The sequence below is a fragment of the Aegilops tauschii genome, chromosome 4, assembly GCF_002575655.3.
Source record: "Aegilops tauschii subsp. strangulata cultivar AL8/78 chromosome 4, Aet v6.0, whole genome shotgun sequence".
Classification (NCBI taxonomy): domain Eukaryota; kingdom Viridiplantae; phylum Streptophyta; class Magnoliopsida; order Poales; family Poaceae; genus Aegilops; species Aegilops tauschii.
In genome coordinates this window covers 23311745-23333179 of record NC_053038.3, presented here as the reverse complement: position 1 = coordinate 23333179, position 21435 = coordinate 23311745, and the positions used below count along the sequence as shown (strand labels likewise).

The following is a 21435-nucleotide window of genomic DNA, read 5'->3' as shown; positions in this document are numbered from 1 at the left end:
CTCCCTCGGTAAAGAAATTATGAGAGCGTTTAGATCACTGCCTTAGTGATGTAAACACTCTTATATTTCTTTACAGAGGGAGTAGTTTTGTATCCCCTTGATGCTTCATTATTAGTTTAATTTTTTTTAAAGAGGAGAGAACACCCTCTCGGCCTGCGCATCGAGTGACGCACAACCATATATATTAGTGTTAGTTATTGATAATGCCAAATAAATTGTCTTACATAGAGGGGGAAAACCTTGAGGCCATACACATAAGAGAAGCCTCACGACAGTATCTCCAAATCAAACCACCAACCACAATGATATATTAGCAGACAAAGGACGCAAGGCTCCAAGGCAACGCCTTCAAACGCCTTCAAAAAGGAATCACCACTCATGCACTAATGTTGGCAAGTCCAACCAGATGTCATACCATTCTAATATATTATTATGAGTTAATAAATACACTCTTTTTTGAAAAAAAAATAAACTTTTGGAGGGTGAAAATGAACAGTTTCAGAAAATGAAGCACTAATTAGTTCAATCAATTAGACTGCCATTAATCATATTAATTAGACTGCCAAATAGAAAAAACTTGAATGGACATTCGCAGATGTTGCTTGTATGAAATTTGAATGTACACTTTGCTCATTTCTCAGAAACTCTCCAAGAGATGCTTCATCAGTTGCCACCACAGGGTTGTATTCGGCATCAACATAGGCTAAGAGACCTGCACGTTGAGTATGCAAGATTGTAATTGGAGAAGAATTGGAGTAGTTATCATCAGGGGGCTTATTTCCTTCATCTTTCTCCTCCACTAAACCTTCATTAAGCATTGCTTTTGCGGCATGGATAACCTCCATACTACTCTATTTTTTAATTGACAAGAATATCATTTCTGCTTTCTATATATTTGATAGAATTGTGAAAAGTGTCTACCTTTAGTTCTGAGTGCTATGTGGTCAAGACCTTTTGAGTGTCATTCGCAAGATATAGACTAGAATTTAGCTATCAAATTTGGATCCAAAGGTGAACCAAATTGGTCTAGAAAAACTACATTCGAAGAACAGGTGCAGATCTGATTCTATTTGACCACACCTGCAACTATCTTTCTCGATATGTTTGGAGTACCTGCAAGCTCTTAATCATGTAGCTAACCCTCCTAATTAGGTTCCAATCAAAAAAGGTGACCCTAGGGGTCATGGTTTTGCTTTTCCAAACCTGGTTCGGGATAAGAGTGAGTCTACTTGCAGTTGAGTTTAGCCTTAAACTTGTCATTGATGAAGTTGTAGGCTGCAGCTCTATTCATTCCTCGTAGGACGAGAGTGTGACCACGGTGAGCAGTATCAAGATCCATACTTGGGGCAAGAAAAATATTCTTTGAGAATAATGAGTGTGTTTGCTAAATAAGATATCATATTTATTTCAGTTAGGAGTTTGACTAGAGGCTACACATAAATAAACGCTCAAATGGTGTGGTTGCCTTTAGTTTTACTTTCTTATTTCAAGGTACATTCTGGCGGTTTCTACCAACAGTTTTGCTAAGTCTCAGTCGATTGAGACTTCATTATGTCTCAGTTGATGCTATATTCCTTTGATCTTGCATGGAGATTCGTACAAAAAAATCTTTTCAGTTTTTTCTTTTTCTTCTTTCATACGATATCACTTGACTGAGACTTGATGACTGAGACCTAGACACACCCTTCTAGCAATGGTGGCTGCAAAAGTAAACACCACCGCAGCAAGGGGTGGGTGGGGAAGTGGAGCTTCATGGGATGTGAATATATGGTACATCGATAGTACTCCGAACGTTGCACTGAATATTTTTTTTGCTATATTGTGTCTCCAAGAAATGCAGGTTGATGCAGAAGAACATGACCAATGAATGAGAACACCAGCCAGCTGATTGAGGTGGATTATTCTTTTCGTGATAAAGAACGGGGACAACAAGGGATGACTCCAATGTTACGCATGCGTGTGATGGCATGCTTACGTGTATTCAATGAATAACATTTTCATTCAACCAATATGTCGAGGTGATACAACCCTAGCGAGAAAATATTTGGCCTCTGCATAATGCGATGCACACATCCAACAAAACCAAGAATAAAACGTTGTTTTACATCAAAGTTAAGAAAGCTCGGCTTAAGATGCAATGGTTCCAATCCAAAATTTACCTGGCCATCCAAAATGGGACAAAACCTTATTGGTTCATCCTCTAGGTGGGTAGATGCCATCTAAAAATGTCTCTTTCCATGGCCTCTGCAGGATCGACCAATTACAGAGTGATCATGTACATGCATGAATAATACTAACAGGATATGAAACACATTTGTTTTCTCAAAAACCGCATCATTCTTGATAAGCTATAGAGCACACCATAATATTGTCGTCCCCACAAGAATATGTGCAAAGACACTAGTACAAAACTGGGCTTTGGTCACAGGGCAATATTCAAATTAGTCCCGGTTCAGTCACGAACCGGGACTAATGTGAGCATTGGTCCTGGTTCGTGCGGCCAGGGGCCTACCAGGCCTCGTGGGGGCATTGGTCCCGGTTCGTCCGGACCCTTTGGTCCCGGTTGGTGGGACAAACCGGGACCAATAGGCCACACTCCTGGCCCACCACCCTTTAGTCCCGGTTCATACCACAAACCGGGACTAAAGGGCTGGTCCTAGTTGCGGCCAGTGTTTAGTCCCACCTCGCCAACCGAAGGGCGCTCACACCGGTTTATAAGCCCGTCCCTCTCTGCCTGGTTGAGCTCCTCTCAAAGTGAAAATAGATGCCCTTATACAGAGAATTTGACCTAAATTCACAGTAAATTTCTATGAATTTCATAGAAATTTTTTTATGAATTTAGGTTGAATTTTCTCTATAGGCGCATCTATGTTCATTTTTTTATAGTAAATAAATAAATAAACCTTAATAAAATAAAAATAAATAAACCTTAATAAAATAAAATAAACTATAGTAACTAAAATAAATAAACCTTAATAAATTAAATAAAAATAGCAGCAGTAAAATAAATAAAAATAAAATAATTAAAGTAAAATACATAAGTAATTAGAAATAAAATAAATATGTTTTTTGTTGTAAGTAGAAACAAAACAAAACAAATAAAGCAAAAGAGAAAACAAAAAACAGAGAAAAAAAATTATGCCACCTACTAGGCCACCACGGCCTGAATACGACTTGAAACCCATCCATGGGCCAGGATTCAGGCCTGCAGAAGGCCCAGTAGGCCCCACAGGCAAAGAGAACGGTTAGGCCCGAAAGCCTGCAGTTGAGAGGAGCTCGAGAGGGTGGGCGCAATAGCGCTTATAAACCACTCTCGAGCCCTCTCAACTAGCGAGGTGGGACTAAACTTTTGACGCGGGGCAGCACAAGGCCTTTGGTCCCGGTTGGTGCCACCAACCGGGACGAAAGGGGGGCATTGGTCCCGGTTCGTGGCACAAACCGGGACCAAAGGCCTTTAGTCCCGGTTCGTGGCACCAACCGGGACTAAAGGCCTTTGGTCCCGGTTGGTGCCACGAACCGGGACAATTGAGTTCCCTATAGATACCCTATCGCCACAGCAGAGCACTCCACAGTGCTATGTTTTTTCTGGCCGGCGAGGGGAGGGCATTTGGGTGCTCTAGCTCACCTCCTATGCACATGAGGTGTTCGATGAAATGTCTGAGCCACACTAGTTAATCTTTCTCCTCTCGAAACTCGACCTCCGAGCTCCATTTTCCCCGAGATTTGTCTAGGTTTAGCGGTCCATCACGTCCCGTCCCCGTCTTCACCGCCGTCGATCGCCCGCGCCGATCTCGTCGCCAGCACCACCATGGTGAGCCTCTTGTTCTTATCTTCTTTCTGAAAGGAAAAAATTCTTACTTTAGATAGATACTTGTCTAATTTTGTTACTTTTATTATTCCTTCTTATTACATAGTGCGATGGTTTTGGTATCCGCCCCCGTCGGCCCTCGTCCTGTATATGATTCGGATGTGGTATATATTATCTTTTTATAACTATTTGGTTCATTTATTGTTTATGACAAATATACCGACCAGCGTGACATAGATTTTTTTTATCTAGGAGGTGGTTGAACCGGAAATTCTAACCGACCCTATTGTCGAGAGGTTAAATTTAGTTGAAGAAGAAAACAATTACTTGAAGGAAAAAATAAAAAAAATTGAGGAGGAGAAGATGATATTGGAGTTGCATGTTGCGGATGTCGTCGATGATCACAAGATCAAGATGGATGCAATGCGCTTGAAGATTAGAAAGATTAGAAAATATGCCATTCGTACCGAGGCTTGGTATCATTATGCCGTTGGATCAATTGTTACCTTGGTTGCGATTATGATCGCATTTGTTTTCGCATTGAAATGTTTTACATAGTTTCAATGTATGGTTTAATTAATTAGATGCTCTGGAGAGCTATATATATGTTGTTAGATGAGAACTATGTATGTAATTTGGTTTTAATGTGATGATGAACTTCTATTAATTTGGTCACTTAATTATCTATTCATGATGTTCTGTAATGGTTTTTGACACACTTAATTATATATAGTGCACGCAGATGAACCGGCAATGGATGTACGGTGACAGACACACCTCCAAGTACATTAAGGGCGTGCATGATTTTCTCGAAGTGGCTGAGGCAAACAAGCAGAATGGTTTTATGTGTTGTCCATGCCCTATATGTGGGAATACGAAGTCTTACTCTGACCGGAAAATCCTTCACACCCACCTGCTTTACAAGGGTTTCATGCCACACTATAATGTTTGGACGAGGCACGGAGAAATAGGGGTTATGATGGAAGACGGCGAAGAAGAAGAGGACGATGACAACTATGTGCCCCCTGAATACGGTGATGCTGCAACGGGGGAAGCTGCTGAAGATCAAGAGGAACCAGACGATGTGCCCAATGATGCTGCAAGGGGGGAAGCTGCTGAAGATCAAGAGGAACCAGTATCCGATGATGATGATCTCCGCCGGGTCATTGTCGATGCAAGGACGCAATGCGAAAGTCAAAAGGAGAAGCTGAAGTTCGATCGCATGTTAGAGGATCACAAAAAAGGGTTGTACCCCAATTGCGAAGATGGCAACACAAAGCTCGGTACCGTAATGGAATTGCTGCAGTGGAAGGCAGAGAATGCTGTGCCTGACAAAGGATTTGAGAAGCTATTGAAAATATTGAAGAAGAAGCTTCCAAAGGATAACGAATTGCCCGACAGTACATACGCAGCAAAGAAGGTCGTATGCCCTCTAGGATTGGAGGTGCAGAAGATACATGCATGCCCTAATGACTGCATCCTCTACTGCGGTGCGTACAAGGATCTGAACGCATGCCCGGTATGCGGTGCATTGCGGTATAAGATCAGACGAGATGACCCTGGTGATGTTGACGGCGAGCCCCCCAGGAAGAGGGTTCCTGCAAAGGTGATGTGGTATGCTCCTATAATACCACACGTCTGTTCAGAAACAAAGAGCATGCCAAGTTGATGTGATGGCACAGTGAGGACCGTAAAAAAGACGGGAAGTTGAGAGCACCCGCTGACGGGTCGCAGTGGAGAAAAATCGAGAGAAAGTACTGGGCTGAGTTTGCAGCTGACCCAAGGAACGTATGGTTTGGTTTAAGCGCGGATGGCATTAATCCTTTTGGGGAGCAGAGCAGCAATCACAGCACCTGGCCCGTGACTCTATGTATGTATAACCTTCCTCCTTGGATGTGCATGAAGCAGAAGTTCATTATGATGCCAGTTCTCCTCCAAGGCCCTAAGCAACCCGGCAACGACATTGATGTGTACCTAAGGCCATTAGTTGAAGAACTTTTACAGCTGTGGAATGGAAACGGTGTACGTACGTGGGATGAGCACAAACATGAGGAATTTAACCTGCACGCGCTGCTGTTTGTAACCATCAACGATTGGCCCGCTCTCAGTAACCTTTCAGGACAGACAAACAAGGGATACCACGCATGCACGCACTGTTTAGATGACACTGAAAGTATATGCCTGGACAAATGCAGGAAGAATGTGTACCTGGGCCATCGTCGATTTCTTCCGACCAACCATCAATGTCGAAAGAAAGGCAAGCATTTCAAAGGCGAGGCAGATCACCGGAAGAAGCCCGCCATGCGTACCGGTGATCACGTACTTGCTATGGTCAATGATTTACACGTAATCTTTGGAAAGGGTCCCGGCGGACTAGCTGTTCCGAATGACGCTGAGGGACACGCACCCATGTGGAAGAAGAAATCTATATTTTGGGACCTACCCTACTGGAAAGAGCTAGAGGTCCGCTCTTCAATCGACGTGATGCACGTGACGAACCTTTGCGTGAACCTGCTAGGCTTCTTGGGCGTGTATGGGAAGACAAAATATACACCTGAGGCACGGGAGGACCTGCAACGTTTGCACGAAAAAGACGGCATGCCTCCGAAGCAGTATGAAGGTCCTGCCAGGTACGCTCTTACGAAAGAAGAGAAAGAAATCTTCTTTGAATGCCTGCTCAGTATGAAGGTCCCGACTGGCTTCTCGTTGAATATAAAGGGAATAATAAATATGCCAGAGAAAAAGTTCCAAAACCTAAAGTGTCATGACTGCCACGTGATTATGACGCAACTGCTTCCGGTTGCATTGAGGGGGCTTCTACCGGAAAACGTCCGATTAGCCATTGTGAAGCTATGTGCATTCCTCAATGCAATCTCTCAGAAGGTGATCGATCCAGAAATCATACCAAGGCTAAGGAGTGATGTGGCGCAATGTCTTGTCAGTTTCGAGCTGGTGTTCCCACCATCCTTCTTCAATATCATGACGCACGTCCTAGTTCATCTAGTCGATGAGATTGTCATTCTGGGGCCCGTATTTCTACACAATATGTTCCCCTTTGAGAGGTTCATGGGAGTCCTAAAGAAATATGTCCGTAACCGCGCTAGGCCAGAAGGAAGCATCTCCATGGGCCATCAAACAGAGGATGTCATTGGGTTTTGTGTTGACTTCATTCCTGGCCTTAAGAAGATAGGTCTCCCTAAATCGCGGTATGAGGGGAGACTGACTGGAAAAGGCACGCTTGGAGGGGACTCAATAATATGCAGGGACGGATATTCTTGGTCTCAAGCACACTACACAGTTCTACAGAACTCTACCTTGGTGACCCCGTATGTCGATGAACACAAGAACAGTCTGCGCTCCAAACACCCCGAGCAGTGTGACGACTGGATTACATGTGAACACATCAGGACTTTCAGCAGTTGGTTGGAAACACGTCTCAGAGGTGACACCACTGTTTGTGATGAGTTGTACTCGTTGTCCAGGGGACCATCTTCGACTGTATTGATTTACAAAGGATACGAGATAAATGGGAATACATTTTACACGATCGCCCAAGATCAAAAGAGCACCAACCAAAACAGCGGTGTCCGCTTTGATGCAGCAACCGAGAGGGGAAAGGACACATATTATGGTTACATAATGGACATATGGGAACTTGACTACGGACATGATTTTAAGGTCCCTTTGTTTAAGTGCAAATGGGTCAATCTGTCAGGAGGCGGGGTACAGGTAGACCCAAAGTACGGAATGACAACAATGGATCTGAACAATCTTGGGTACACTGACGAACCGTTCGTCCTAGCCAATGATGTGGCACAGGTTATCTATGTGAAGGACATGTCTACCAGACCGAGAAAAAGAAAAGATAAGGAAGCAAATACATCATACGATGAGCCAAAGCGCCACATAGTTCTTTCAGGAAAAGGGACATTGTGGGAGTGGAGGGCAAGACAGACATGTTTGAAGATTATGAAAAGTTTCATGAAATTCCTCCCTTCAAAGTCAAGGCTGACCCAAGCATCCTGATAAACGATGAAGATTATCCATGGTTACGGCGCAATAAGCAAATGACACAAGCGAAGAAAAAGTGAAGACTTTCTCCCGCAACTATTATGATGATACCATGCCAACTTTGTAACAGACGAGTATGATACCATTGTCCGTTTTGTACACGAAGTGTATCCAGTTTTTGCCGTAACCCTCTAAACTTTCTTGCACATGCTATGTAGATGAAATGATGATACCATGCCAACTTTCAACCTTTTCAGAGTTCATTTGAAATGCTTTTCGATTTTAGGGTCTTATAGCTCAAAATAATTAGTAAATGCATGAAAAATAACAGGCCAAAAATTAAAAATTATGCCACCTACTGGGCCACCACGGCCTGAATACGATTAGAAACCCATCCATGGGCCAGGATTCAGGCCCGTAGAAGGCCCAGTAGGCCCAGGCATGTACACAGAGGTTAGGCCCGTAAGCCTGCTTTAGAGAGGAGCTCGATAGCTCAGGCGCACCGCACCTTATAAACAGGTGCGGCTCTCTCTCAGCTAGCGAGGTGGGACTAAACTCCCACCACCACGCCGCTGTGCAAGGCCATTGGTCCCGGTTGGTGGCACGAACCGGGACCAATTCCACCCTTTGGTCCCGGTTGGTGCCACGAACCGGTACTAATGAGGCTGTGGCCCCACGAGCACCTTTAGTACCGGTTCGTGGTACGAACCGGTACTAGAGTTTCTTACTAAGCAGTTTTTTAGTCCCACCTTGCTAGCTGAGAGGCACTAGGATCGGTTTATAAGCCCTGAGTGCAGAGACGATGAAGAAGAGGCGCAATGCTCACCTTCACGTTGCTTAGCTTCAAGCCTTGAGGAATAAGGTAGACTGCATGGAGCTATGTGCAGTGCAGTCTAAACTATTCCGAAAGGCTTGAGGCTAATCAACGAGCATTGCGCCTCTTTTTTATTTTTAATAACTTATTACAACTCCGGACTTCTTGTGTTACGACAAAATAAAATAAACTTTAATAAAATTTATGAAACTAAAATTAACAAAGTATTTTCTGTTCAAAACATTATAAGAAACCTCTAGTATTATTGAAACTAAAATCATATAAAATTGATGCAACTAAAATTATCGAAGTATTTTGTGTTCAAAATCATTAAAAGCAAAAAGAATTTTCATAAAGAACTTTTTTTGATAGAAACTTTAATAGCAAAAATAATTATCATAAAGTAAAATAAATAAGTAATTAGAAACAAAATAAAATAAAATAAATAAGTTTTTTGTTGTAAGTAGAAACAAAACAAAATAAATAAAGCAAAAAAGAAAACAAAAAAACAAAATACAGCAAAAAGAATTTTCATAAAGAACGTTTTTTGATAGAAACTTTAATAGCAAAAAGAATTATCATAAAGTAAAATAAATAAGTAATTAGAAACAAAATAAAATAAAATGAATAAGTGTTTGTTGTAAGTAGAAACAAAACAAAATAAATAAAGCAAAAAAGAAAACAAAAAAACTAAATACAGCAAAAAAAATGTTGGTGCGCTGCCCGCTGGGCCCTCCAACCCTCGGGTTTGCAAATACAGGCCCAGAAGGGCTAGAGGGCTCAACGGGCAGCGCGCCAACGTTAGGCCCAGAAGCCTTCTAGAGGAGTTCGAGACAGCAGCTGCGCCGGGGCTTTTAAACTGGTACGGGCGCCCCTCGGCTAGCGAGGTGGGACTAAACTTTTGGCCGCGACGCGGGCAGCAAGAGGCCTTTGGTCCCGGTTGGTGCCACCAACCGGGACTAAAGGGGTGCATTGGTACCGGTTCCTAGCACCAACCGGGACCAATGCCCCCCCTTTAGTCCCGGTTGGTGCCACCAACCGGGACCAAAGGCCGCCGCTTCCCGCCCTTTGGGCTGCTGAAAAGAGGCCTTTGGTCCCGGTTGGTGGCACCAACCGGGACTAATGCCCACCTTTAGTCCCGGTTCGTGCCACGAACCGGGACTAAAGGCTTTGCTATATAAGCAAACACTTCGGAAATTTTTCAGAGTTCATCTGCAGTTTGCCCCGACGACGGCGAAGCCGCCAGGCTGCCCCGACGCCGCCCGCCGCCCCGACGCCGCCAGGCTGCCCCGACGCCGCCCGCCGCCCCTGCCGTCGCCGTCGCCGTCGCCCGTGCCCATCGTCGCCATCGCCGTTGCCCGCGCCCTCGCCGTCAGCCGCGCCCCTGCCCCGACGCGCGCCGCCCCGGCCCGTCCCCGTCGTCGCCGTCGCCCTGCCCCGCCCTTCGCCGCCGTCGCCCCCTACCCCGAGCGCGCGCCCACTGCCCCGTCGCCATCCTCGCCGCCGACCCCGCGGTCCTCCTCACCTTGGTCCGGCCGGCGCCCTCCCTAGCATTTTTTCTTGGTTTTTTTCATATATATATGCTTATTTTTTAATATATATGATGATATATATGCTTGTTATCACAATTGTTTTTGTTCATATATATATGTAATGATTTTTTTATAGAATATGATGTTTTTTTCATAGATGATCACATATATGATGTATGCATGGATGTGGATGAAATATGATGTTTTTTTGTTCATAGAACATGATGAAATATGAACAATGCATTAGGCAAAACCTTTACTTTTTTCGAAATATGAACATGATGAAATATGAAGAATGAAATATGAACAATGATGAAATAGGAAGAAAGGAGAAGAAGAGGAGAGGAAGAAGAGGAGAAATAAATAAGAAGAGGAAAAAAGAAGAAAAAGAAGAGGAGAAGAAGAAAGGAATAGAAGAGAAGAAGAAAAAATAGAAAAAATTCTATTTTTTCTTCTTCTCTCCTCAATTCCTTTCTTCTTCTCCTCTTTTTTTTCTTCTTTTTTTTCTTCGATCTTCTCCCCTATTCCTTTTCTTCTTCTCTTCTTTTTATTTCTTCTTCGTTTTCTTATATTTTATCGGGTCTGTCGTCGTCGATATACCCCTCTCCCGATAACTTCAACACGAGGGGGGTCGATATACCCCCTCCCCGATAATATTATTTTCCCATGTACGTGTGTCGTCGTTGTCGATATAACCCCCTCCCGATAACTTCAACACGTGGAGGGTCGATATACCCCCTCCCCGATAACATTATTTTCCCATGTATGTATGTCGTCGTTGTCGATATATATAACTCCCTCCCAGATAACTTCGACATGATGGATGGTCGATATTTATACCCCCTCTCGACCATGATAACTTATACCACGGGAGCACCCCCCCCCGGGCCCTCTCGCTCGACCAAAACTCTCGAGGACACCCAAACCCTAGAAAAAAACGATGTCGGTCTCCTACCCCCTCCCGTCGCGCCCCTACCCTTGAAGCGTTGCCGAGGCCATCCCAAACCCGGAATAAGCTAGGTCTACGTTTGCACTAATATATCCACCTGCTGTCATGTTTGTGTAATAATTGCCATATTGTAATATTTGCAGAAACAATGGAGCACGGACGAGACGAGCAAGCAGAAGAGGTGTTGGGGGACATAATCTTAGCCGGAGGTGATATCTTGTCGTATCTTAACGACAATGATGGTCTGGAAGAACAGGGTGAAGAAGCAGACTACGATGATCGAAGAGTGGAGGAGGAAAGACATGATTATGATGGCTCCGGTGACCCAATGCTGGTGCAAGAAGGAGCCCGTGGTGACGGCTCCGGTGACCGAACAGAGTCCGGCCAGGTAAATATATTAGTTAAGCCTGTGCTGACTAGCTAATTGATGCATTCATTGTTTTGGTATGTACACATATTAATTAACACTCGTCTTTCTTCTTTTTTCTAGCTCTCCGGATCGAGCACAACTTCGGTAAAGAGACGAGGCCCGAAGAGAAAGTTGCGTTCGGATGAAAGGTTTGAGATCACAGCAATCGCGCGCGACGGCCAACCGATTGAACCCATCCGGACAAAGGATGCATTTGCTGCTCAGTGCGGCGTTCTAGTTAGGGACAAGATCCCGATCAGCATCCAGCAATGGTATAAGCCTAAGAAGGAAGACCCTGAGGTGTCTTATGTCAATGATATGCAGAAAGATGATCTTTGGACTGAGCTGAAGGCAAATTTCACCCTACCGCAAGAGGAGGATCCGGAGAATCCAGTTAAAGAGCAATTAATCAAGTCTCATGCTCTTAAGAAGATGGAAGACCTATTCAGGAGGTGGAAGAATGAGCTGAAAACGTTTGTCGACAAAGAAGAGACACCAGAATTCATCGGCCGGTATGAGAAGATCAGAGATCACTGGCCCGCATTTGTGGCCCACAAGACATCGGAAAAGAGTAAGAAGATGTCAGCGACAAACAAGAAGAATGCTGCGAAGAAGAAGCTTCACCATCGCACGGGGTCAGGTGGCTACCTCAAAGCCCGGCCTAAGTGGGCCAAGGCTGAGAATGATCTGCTTGAAAAAGGGATCGAACCACAGACAATGAACTGGACAGACCGTTGCCGGACTTGGTTCTTCGGGGCTGGCGGAACCTTGGACCCTGTATCAGGGAGGTGCGTTTGGACGAACGAGCTTTTGAGAATACCAGTCAAGAAGATTCAGCAATATATCGATGCAGCGCAGGAAGGGACGTTCGTTCCAGACAGACAGAACGACGAGCTCACAATGGCTCTCGGGAATCCTGAGCACCCTAGACGGACACGAGGCACGCCAGGCTCCGTTCCGTGGAAGGCTGGTTTTCCGGACGCGGGCGGTTACAAAAGCCAGGAGAGGAGGAAAAAAGTGGAGCAGATCCAAATTCAGAAGCTGCACGAAAGGGTTCAAGCGCTAGAGGAACGAGACGGCAATCGACATGCCGAAACTACCCGCGAAGCTACACCGCCATCTCAGCGGAGAAGCAGCGTGGCTTCCACCGAGCTGCTTCAGCCGGAGCATGTCTTGACGGCTCCTGCTAGCTACCCCGTGGATGCTATCACGGAGTCTCAACATTGCCACCTTATGGCGCAATGGCAGAACTTCAAAGTCAAGGCGGCTGTTGGCTCTGTTTTACCTCCTGAACCCGGCGCAACCTACCACTGCCGGCCGATTCCAGAAGGATATGCTAGGGTGATGGTGGATGAAATAACGGAGGGATTTGAGGACCTCTAGCTTGACCACCCTACCGGTGAAGGGGAGACTCGGCTGGGTTCTGCTCTGAAGACTCCATGCCTATGACGGAAGGAGCTCATCAACCTTCCGAACTGGACGGCTCCGGCGAGTAAGGGCACTCCGCCTCCTCCTCCGCCTCCTCCTCCGGCGAGTGATCAGGGCACTCAGCCTCCTTCTCCGGCGAGTGGCAGCACTCCGCCTCCTCCTCCGGCGAGTGATCAGGGCACTCAGCCTCCTTCTCCGGCGCGTGGCGGCACTCCGCCTCCTTCTCCGCCTGCGCCGGCGCGCCAGAGCAGCCAGCCTTCTCCTTCTCCGCCTCGTTAGCAAGGGCGGAAGAGACCCGCCGCCGCTCCGGCTGCTCCGGCGCGTCGTAGTCCTTCTCCTCCGCCTCGTAAGCAAGGAAAGAAGACAGCCGCAGCCGCTCCGTCTGCTCTGCCGGCGTCTAGCAGTACAGCTGCCAGAGGCGGGAGGCAATACAGATTCGGTCCTTCTCTGAAGACTCCAGAGAAGTTACCATACGAGAGGACCGAGGAGGAAACCAGGGAGATCGTGCGAGCCAAAGTGACAAACTTCTTTGAAGGGGTGAAAGCAAAGAAACATGCACCTCCGGACGAGAAGGTAGATCCGGTGAAAGCAAAGCACACTCTGGCTGCCCTGACAAAACCACCAAATTCTCCATCGAGAGGCAACTATGAGCGCATTCTTGCAAAGACGTGTGCCGAAGCGGAGCGGTCGGGAAGTACTGTCAGTGATCAAAGGTTAAAAGAATGACGAGCTGGGGAAAAAATTGCCCAGCTCGGCGAACAAGCGAACCAATTGTGCCCCCCGCTCAAGGTGTCAAAAGACATCGTCGCTAATGAACCGAGGATGGTGGCCGGTTATATCAATCTTGGAGATTACCTGCCCGACGATGTACATTATGAAATCATGGAGGTGGACGAACACAAATACCATTACGGGAAGCCTCTCGTCAAAGATGAAAGATCTCTAACAACGATGATGCGAAGATTACATGATTGGTACATGAAAACCTGCAGAGAGTCTGATGGGATGAATACTTTGACGCTGAGAGTTAAACCGGAGCATGACCTCGTTGGAATTGAACTGCTGAATGTTCCATTTGAGGATTTCTTCCAGTTTTACAATCAAAAGGCCCTCGATAAAACAACGATCACTTGCTACTGTCTGTAAGTAGTACTACTTCTGTCATTAAGTCTCTCTATATAGGTCAGCTCTTTCATTGCATGTATTTATAATTATCCTCACTATATTATGCAGATTGAAGATCGCCGAATTGAAGAAAAGACAAATCGGTGATACTGGGTTCATTAACACAAATCTCATAGATGCATATACGGTTGAAAAACATCCCAAAGAAGCCGAGGCCAACTTGCTACGATTGTTGGTATTAAATCAAAACAAAGATATAATACTCTTTCCTTACAACTTCAAGTGAGTGTTACTGTCTTGTGCATATTCGGTTTCCCTTATTAGTCCAGGTTATGGTAATGTAATTGATGACTTATGCATGCATGCGCAGCTTCCACTATATTCTCCTAGAGATTAAGCTTGAGCAGGGAGTAGTAACCGTCTTAGACTTGAGACGAAAAGATCCCCAGGACTACGCGAACATGACTCAAATGCTCGAGAAGTAAGTTAAATCGATCATTATCCACCATAACAGCAACTTTGTTCATTTCCTGATATCAAGTAATTGTTTTCTTTGTCTGGCAGGGTTTGGAGAAAATTCACCACAAAAGCTTCGGGACTGCCGAAGAAGCTGCAATTTAAACACCCAAAAGTAAGTACTATAGTAGCATGTTCCGCGCATCTCCTAGTGATTCAAGCGCTAGTTTCATCAATACCATTTACCATGCTTACTTATCAGTTTGATTGACCTCTATTTCTTGTAAAGTGGTTGTGGCAGGAACCCGGGAATAATTACTGTGGATACTACGTTTGCGAGTCCATCCGCTACACGACCTGTGAGCGGGGCTACTCTGACGAACAATATGAAGTGCGTAAGCAATAATATTCATAATTTTATTTTATTACCATCATTTGTGTCGAGTTTCATTTATTCATATATATATGTATTGACCCCCTTCTTCAAATTAGATCTTTCAGATGTGTGATCAACTCCTAGCACCAGATCGTATGCGAGGAATTCAAGAGGAATTGGCGGCATTCTTCCTTGACCACGTGATCGCTGAAAACGGAGAATACTATGTGGACCCTGTGTTCTTACAATTTAATTAGGAGATTATATTGTAAGAGATAATTATTGTATATATGTAGCCGGTAGTGTTAGATAGATATACGAGAACTTGTTGTTCGACCAATCTCTCGGAGAAGGAGAGGTGGTCGATATCACTTCTCTCTGCATGCATACGTTCATGATGATCTTCTGTTTCCTTCATTTGCTTACTAGCTAGCGTGTCTAGTCCTCTCCATACGTATATAGCACGTAGCGTCGACCAAGCACGGAGATAAGAGAGGACACTTCTCTCTATTAATTAGCTAGCTAACACAATATATGAAACACCTAAATTAACCCCCCAAAATCCCCCAACCCCCCCCCCTTTCAAAACAAAAACAAAAACCCGAGCCCCTGAAATGCTGACGCGTGGATGCCTATTGGTCCCAGTTGGTGACACCAACCGGGACAAAAGGCCCTGCCTATTGGTCCCGGTTGGTGACACCAACCGGGACCAAAGGCCCTGCCTATTAGTCCCGGTTGTTGGCACCAACCGGGACCAAAGGCCCCCCTGCCTGGGCTGGCAGCAGCGGCCACGTGGAGGACCTTCTGTCCCGGTTCGTGTAAGGACCCTTTAGGGCTTTAGTAACGACCCTTTAGTCCTGATTCAAAAACCGGGACAAAAGGCCCTTACAAACCGGGATAAAAGCCCATTTTCCTACTAGTGAGAGTTATTTGTCGATAGCTCGCAACCAATTACCGAGCATATTACACGCACTACGTGGGGTAATGCTTTGAAGCTACTTGAACCATGGTCTACTCCCAAGGAGCAAGCTTACACTCAAAATACGTGTTCAATAGGTTTGTCATTTTGGCTTGCTTATTTTGCAAATCGCGGCGCACCAGGTTATCTCTTGTAAAGATCACATATCTGTAAATAGTAACCAAAGGAATACTTCACTCGAAGTGGTAGTTTGAGCTTCCAATTATTTTTAGTATCAATAGGAACATCACTATGGGAAAGCTCCTCATATGAGGACTTGATAGAAAATCTGCCGTTCAGATGCAAGTTCCATCGAAACTCATTCGGTTCGTTTGACAGTTGAATGGGCTCTAGACGTGTGAGAAATTCATTGCACGATATGGTTGATGCCATAATAAGTCTCTACGAAAAGAAATATCAAGGTTTGCGTACGTATATGGATCTCTAATAAATGCAAATAAAAGAAACTTGCATACCAATCGCCAAAAAAGCTGAATGAAGACAAGTCGGCATATGCACTATGACACCATACATGATACCAAGACTTGGCATGGTATTCTACAGTTTTTCTTGCGTGGAAATGTGCTATTCTACAGAGTATAACTCAAATAAACAACTTGGATTGGCAAAAGAATCTAGTACAACTTGTCGAACTAAAAAATAGCAACTTGCTTCTGTTGCATAAAAAATAACCCAAGATGAGTCAGCATCTACTAGCTAGAAGCTGTATTGACTGGTTTAACTTATGTAAGTCAACTGTCACCCCATATTATTGGCTCCATTATTGGAATCTAGAAAGGACTGACTGCATGTGGCATATATATATACCTACTATTATGTGGCATATATATATTTAGAAACGGAGGGAGTACGCTACTATTACGTACTCCCTCCGTTTCTAAATATATATATATGCCACATAATAGTAGGTATATATATATGCCACATGCAGTCAGTCCTTCCTAGATGCCAATAATGGAGCCAATAATACGGGGTGACAGCTGACTTACATAAGATAAACCAGTCAATCTATAAAGACTTATATTTAGAAACGGAGGGAGTACGTAATAGTAGGTATATATATATGCCACATGCAGTCAGTCCTTCCTAGATGCCAAGCCAATAATACGGGGCGACAGCTGACTTACATAAGATAAACCATTCAATACAGCTTCTAGCTAGTAGATGCTGACTCATCTTGGGTTATTTCTTATGCAACAAAAGCAAGTTGCTATTTTTTAGTTCGACAAGTTGTACTAGATTCTTTTGCCAATCCAAGTTGTTTATTTGAGTTATACTCTGTAGAATAGCACATTTCCACGCAAGAAAAACTGTAGAATACCATGCCAAGTCTTGGTATCATGTATGGTGTCATAGTGCATATGGGAGTAGTTATCATGAACGTTCTGGCGTCGATTCTTGGTTGGGATGATTATAAAGCAACCCAGACCACGCCGTCCCCAACGAAGCAAAGCAAGCCCACGCCGTTCCCAACCCAGACCACGCCGTCCCCAACACCATCCATGCCGTTCAACAGATTAGCTGCTGTACCTGTACTACTATTATGGCTCGTCTCAGTGCTTGCCGCAAGGTTCCCACTGCTTGGAGCAGCATCGCCACAACCTAGCAGTAAGTGCCAAAGAAAATGCGGCAGCGTAGACATCCCTTACCCATTCGGGATCGTCCATTCACCCGACGACGACGAAGGCGACGACGACGGCCACTGCGCCATGAACGGCTTTGGCCTGACCTGCAACGAGACAGGGATTAATGGTGGGCGCCACAGGCCATTTGCAGCTGGCAACGTGGAGGTCGTCGGCATCTCGCTGCAGCAAGGTCAGGCCCGGATGCTGAATAATATCTCCTATTATTGCTACAACACCACCACTCGGGAGATGGTCCGCGACGAGTGGTCGCTGGACTTCGCGGGCACACCCTACATGTTCTCTGACACCACCAACAAGTTCACGGTCATCGGTTGCCAAACCCTGGCGTACATCAACGGCGACGATGGCGACTATGGCGATGGCGGCGACAAGTACATGAGTGGGTGTGTGGCCATGTGCCGGGGAGACGATGTGAGGTCGACCCTGAGCAACGGCTCCTGCTCCGGGATAGGGTGCTGCCAGACCGCCATCCCCAAGGGGCTGCAGTACTACTACGTGGAGTTCGAACCTGGCTTCAACACGACCGAGATCCACAACGTCAGCCGCTGCAGCTACGCGGTGCTCATGGACTCGTCCAACTTCACCTTCTCGACGACCTATGCGACCTCGCCGGCGTTCATTAACAACAACGGTGGCCAGGCGCCGTTCGTCATGGATTGGGCCATCAGGAACGAGACGTGCGACGTAGCCCGCAAGAAGCCTGGGTCCTACGCGTGCGTCAGCAACAACAGCGAGTGCTTCAACTCGCTCAATGGACCAGGCTACATCTGCAACTGTTCCAAAGGTTTCCATGGTAATCCTTACCTGCAAGATCCGGAGCATGGATGCAAAGGTACGTAAAACTGCTTATCCATCCATCAATTTACTACTCCAGGGTTTGGCACTTTGGATGCATCCATCATTTGGAGTACTATTTATTATCAACATCGTAGTCTGGACTTCTTATTTACAAAAAGTAAGATTTTTTTTTTTGGAAAAGGAAGCGTGCCCCCGGCCTCTGCATCTGAACGATGCATGCAGCCATATTATTAAAAGACAAAGAGTTGGGCTTTGCCTCCGGCCTCGGCATCTGAACAATACAAAAAGTAAGATGTATTACATAATTAAGCAAGATTAACTTAGTGGAAGAACCTTAATTTCGTAAGATGTCTTTCGTCACTTTTTATCTTGCAAAAGTGTGATGTGCTTGCCTTGATGTTCTTTCTAACCTGAAACCAAAGAACAATTGTTCTACAGTATTTTTGGATTAATACATCAACAAACTACAATATTTACGACCAGCAAAGAAACCGCAAAGAAATAAACTGAAAGTTGGGCTCAACCAATACCTGCTCTTGGAATTGGGAACATGAGATTATCTGGTGGATCTGGTTCTCATTCATGTGCACTAATCCATCCTATCAAGGTAATCAAATGCTGTGCTTTGATTCTGTGTTTGAACCCTTGCTTTAAAGTAGATGCAATGGTAGTTAAAAACGTGTTAGAGCAATCTTTATATATACTACACAAGAAACATTCATTACCAACTAGTTAACTTCGCCAAGTGTTAATTCTTCAGACATTGAGGAATGCTTTGCAAGACACTATTTACAACAAGAAAAGAAACAACAAAGAAATAAAGTGAGAGTTGGGCTCAACCAATTCTCCTTTTCTTGGGAACATGTGATTATCTAGTGGATCTGGTTCTCAAAGTGTTAGAATCATAGATGTGCACTAATCCATCCTTTCAAGGTACTCAAATGCTTTGCTTTGATTCTGTGTTCCAACGCTTGCTTTAAACTAGATGAAATGGTAGTTGAAAACGTGTTGGAGAAACTGTCATTACCAATTCGTTAACATCCTCAAGTGTTAATTTTTCAGACATTGATGAATGCAAGCTCCCTCATCTGTATCGCTGCACAAATGGCGGAGTCTGCAGAAACAGGTTGGGAGGCTATGACTGTCCATGCAAATTTAGATTGAAAGGCCACGCCAAAGGGGGAACCTGCATAGATCATTTCCCTCTAGCAGCAAAGGTGGCAGTCTGTAAGTACTCTACTGCACTCCACTGTGGGTATTTTTGTTCATAGCTCATAGTGCAACGAACATTAGTACACATCACGCTGGGTGAGATCTGTTCCAGTAGAATCTATCACCACACAAACCCTCATGTTGCCAATCTAATTCATCAACAAAGAAACACATGTATGACATGCCAACTGCTTGTACATCTCTTGATGGATGCAGGCCATATGATTGCTTCAAAGGATTTCAATCATTCAGTTGTATATATATGCTGCTTAATTTCTATAAATGGCCTGGCTGTAATTTACGACCTACATGATTTCCTTGTCTTTTAAGAGCTCAATTTCCTTGAAGTTGTTCTATGGATTCAGATTCGGCAGTCGAGTTTCAGCCCCTTGACGGTCTTGATTGAGATTTCTTTTCCTTCTTGTAATTCTAGTGGTAATTTGTTTTAGATTCCGAGTAGATGAGCAAAGGAAACTATTAAGTTCTTATACTAAATATTTCTGCTAGAATTGTAACTACGATTTTAATTATATAAAGTAATTTGTTTTATGTCTGTCTAGGTACAATAGGTGGCATTCTTCTCATGGTGATTATATCGTTTCTTGTTATTCTTCACAAAGAGAAAAAGAAGACGGAAGAATTCTTCAAAAAGAATGGTGGCCCTACATTAGAGAAGGCAATTGTCATTAAACTTTTCAAAAAGGACGAGCTCAAGCCTATTTTGAAGAAGAGCAACTTTATTGGAAAAGGTTGCTTTGGTGAAGTTTACAAGGGCATTCTTGACAATAAACTAGTTGCAGTAAAGAAGCCGATTAATGGTTCTGTGCTAGAGAGTGACCAATTTGCAAATGAAGTCATCATTCAATCTCAAGTCATCCACAAGAACATTGTTAGGCTCATTGGTTGTTGCCTTGAAGTCGATGCCCCCATGCTGGTCTACGAGTTTATCTCCCAAGGTAGCCTCCATGACATTCTTCACAACAGCAATAACAAGGTGGCTCTCAACTTGGATGCCCGTCTAAGTATTGCTGCACATTCAGCCGATGGTCTAGCTTATATGCACTCAAAAACAAATACTAGAATTCTACACGGTGATGTGAAACCAGCTAATATACTTTTGGATGATAACTTCATACCCAAGATTTCAGATTTCGGCATATCTAGGCTGATTGCATGTGACAAGGAACACACTGCATCAATCATTGGCGACAGGAATTATATGGATCCGGTGTATCTACAAGAAGGCTTACTCACTGAAAAAAGTGATGTCTACAGTTTTGGAGTTGTGATCCTGGAACTTATTAGCAGGGAGAGGGCAATGCATTCTGATAATAATAAGTTGGTAAAGAATTTTCTTGAAGCCCATAAGAAACAAAAGAAAGCAACCCAGTTTTTCGACAAGGAAATTGCAATAACAAATGATTTGGAGATCCTTGAAAATTTAGCAAGTATAGCTGTGGAATGCCTTAGCCTTGACGTGGATCAAAGGCCAACAATGATGGAGGTAGCTGAGAGGCTACTCATACTAAGCCGATCTTGTAAGTTGTAAGATGTTTGTCACTAAGTTATTTTTAAATAATGGGCAGCAGAGTTCTCCTACAATATTCGTAAACGTGTCTCTAGGGAGGCTGAATTTATGTACGCTCCATCTGTAACCGTGTTCTGAAGAAGTGCTTTTTTACCAAAGGCGAAGTATCGAGTAATTTTTTTTGAGCTAATTTTTCTTATTATTAGAACTGGGTTTAGATTATTAGATTTTGCTTTTGAGTCATGCATGTAGTTGAATGGTAGAACTTGAGGCTGCGGGCAGTGTGTGCACATATACAAGTCAATAGTCTTAGTTAGTTGAGTCAGTCTTCGAAGGAAAGTGGATGCATGTGTGGGCGTCGTTA

At 44.4% G+C, this 21435-nt stretch overlaps 1 protein-coding gene across 1 annotated transcript; it reads left to right on the top strand.

Moving 5' to 3' along the window:
- Positions 1-17320: 17320 nt before the first annotated feature.
- LOC109776576 (wall-associated receptor kinase 4) lies at positions 17321-21226 on the top strand. The gene is made up of 3 exons (XM_073496119.1): positions 17321-18365; positions 19394-19558; positions 20104-21226. Exons 1-3 carry the CDS (start codon positions 17390-17392, stop codon positions 21090-21092), a joined length of 2130 nt encoding a protein of 709 aa, XP_073352220.1. The 5' UTR covers positions 17321-17389; the 3' UTR covers positions 21093-21226.
- Positions 21227-21435: the final 209 nt, after the last annotated feature.

Excerpts from the sequence above, each read along its gene's own strand:
- LOC109776576 (XM_073496119.1), top strand. The coding sequence starts at position 17,390 with ATGCCGTTCAACAGATTAGCTGCTGTACCTGTACTACTATTATGGCTC. Across the intron at positions 18,366-19,393 it reads TCCGGAGCATGGATGCAAAG|ACATTGATGAATGCAAGCTC; the intron begins GTACGTAAAACT and ends TTAATTTTTCAG. Across the intron at positions 19,559-20,103 it reads AGCAGCAAAGGTGGCAGTCT|GTACAATAGGTGGCATTCTT; the intron begins GTAAGTACTCTA and ends ATGTCTGTCTAG.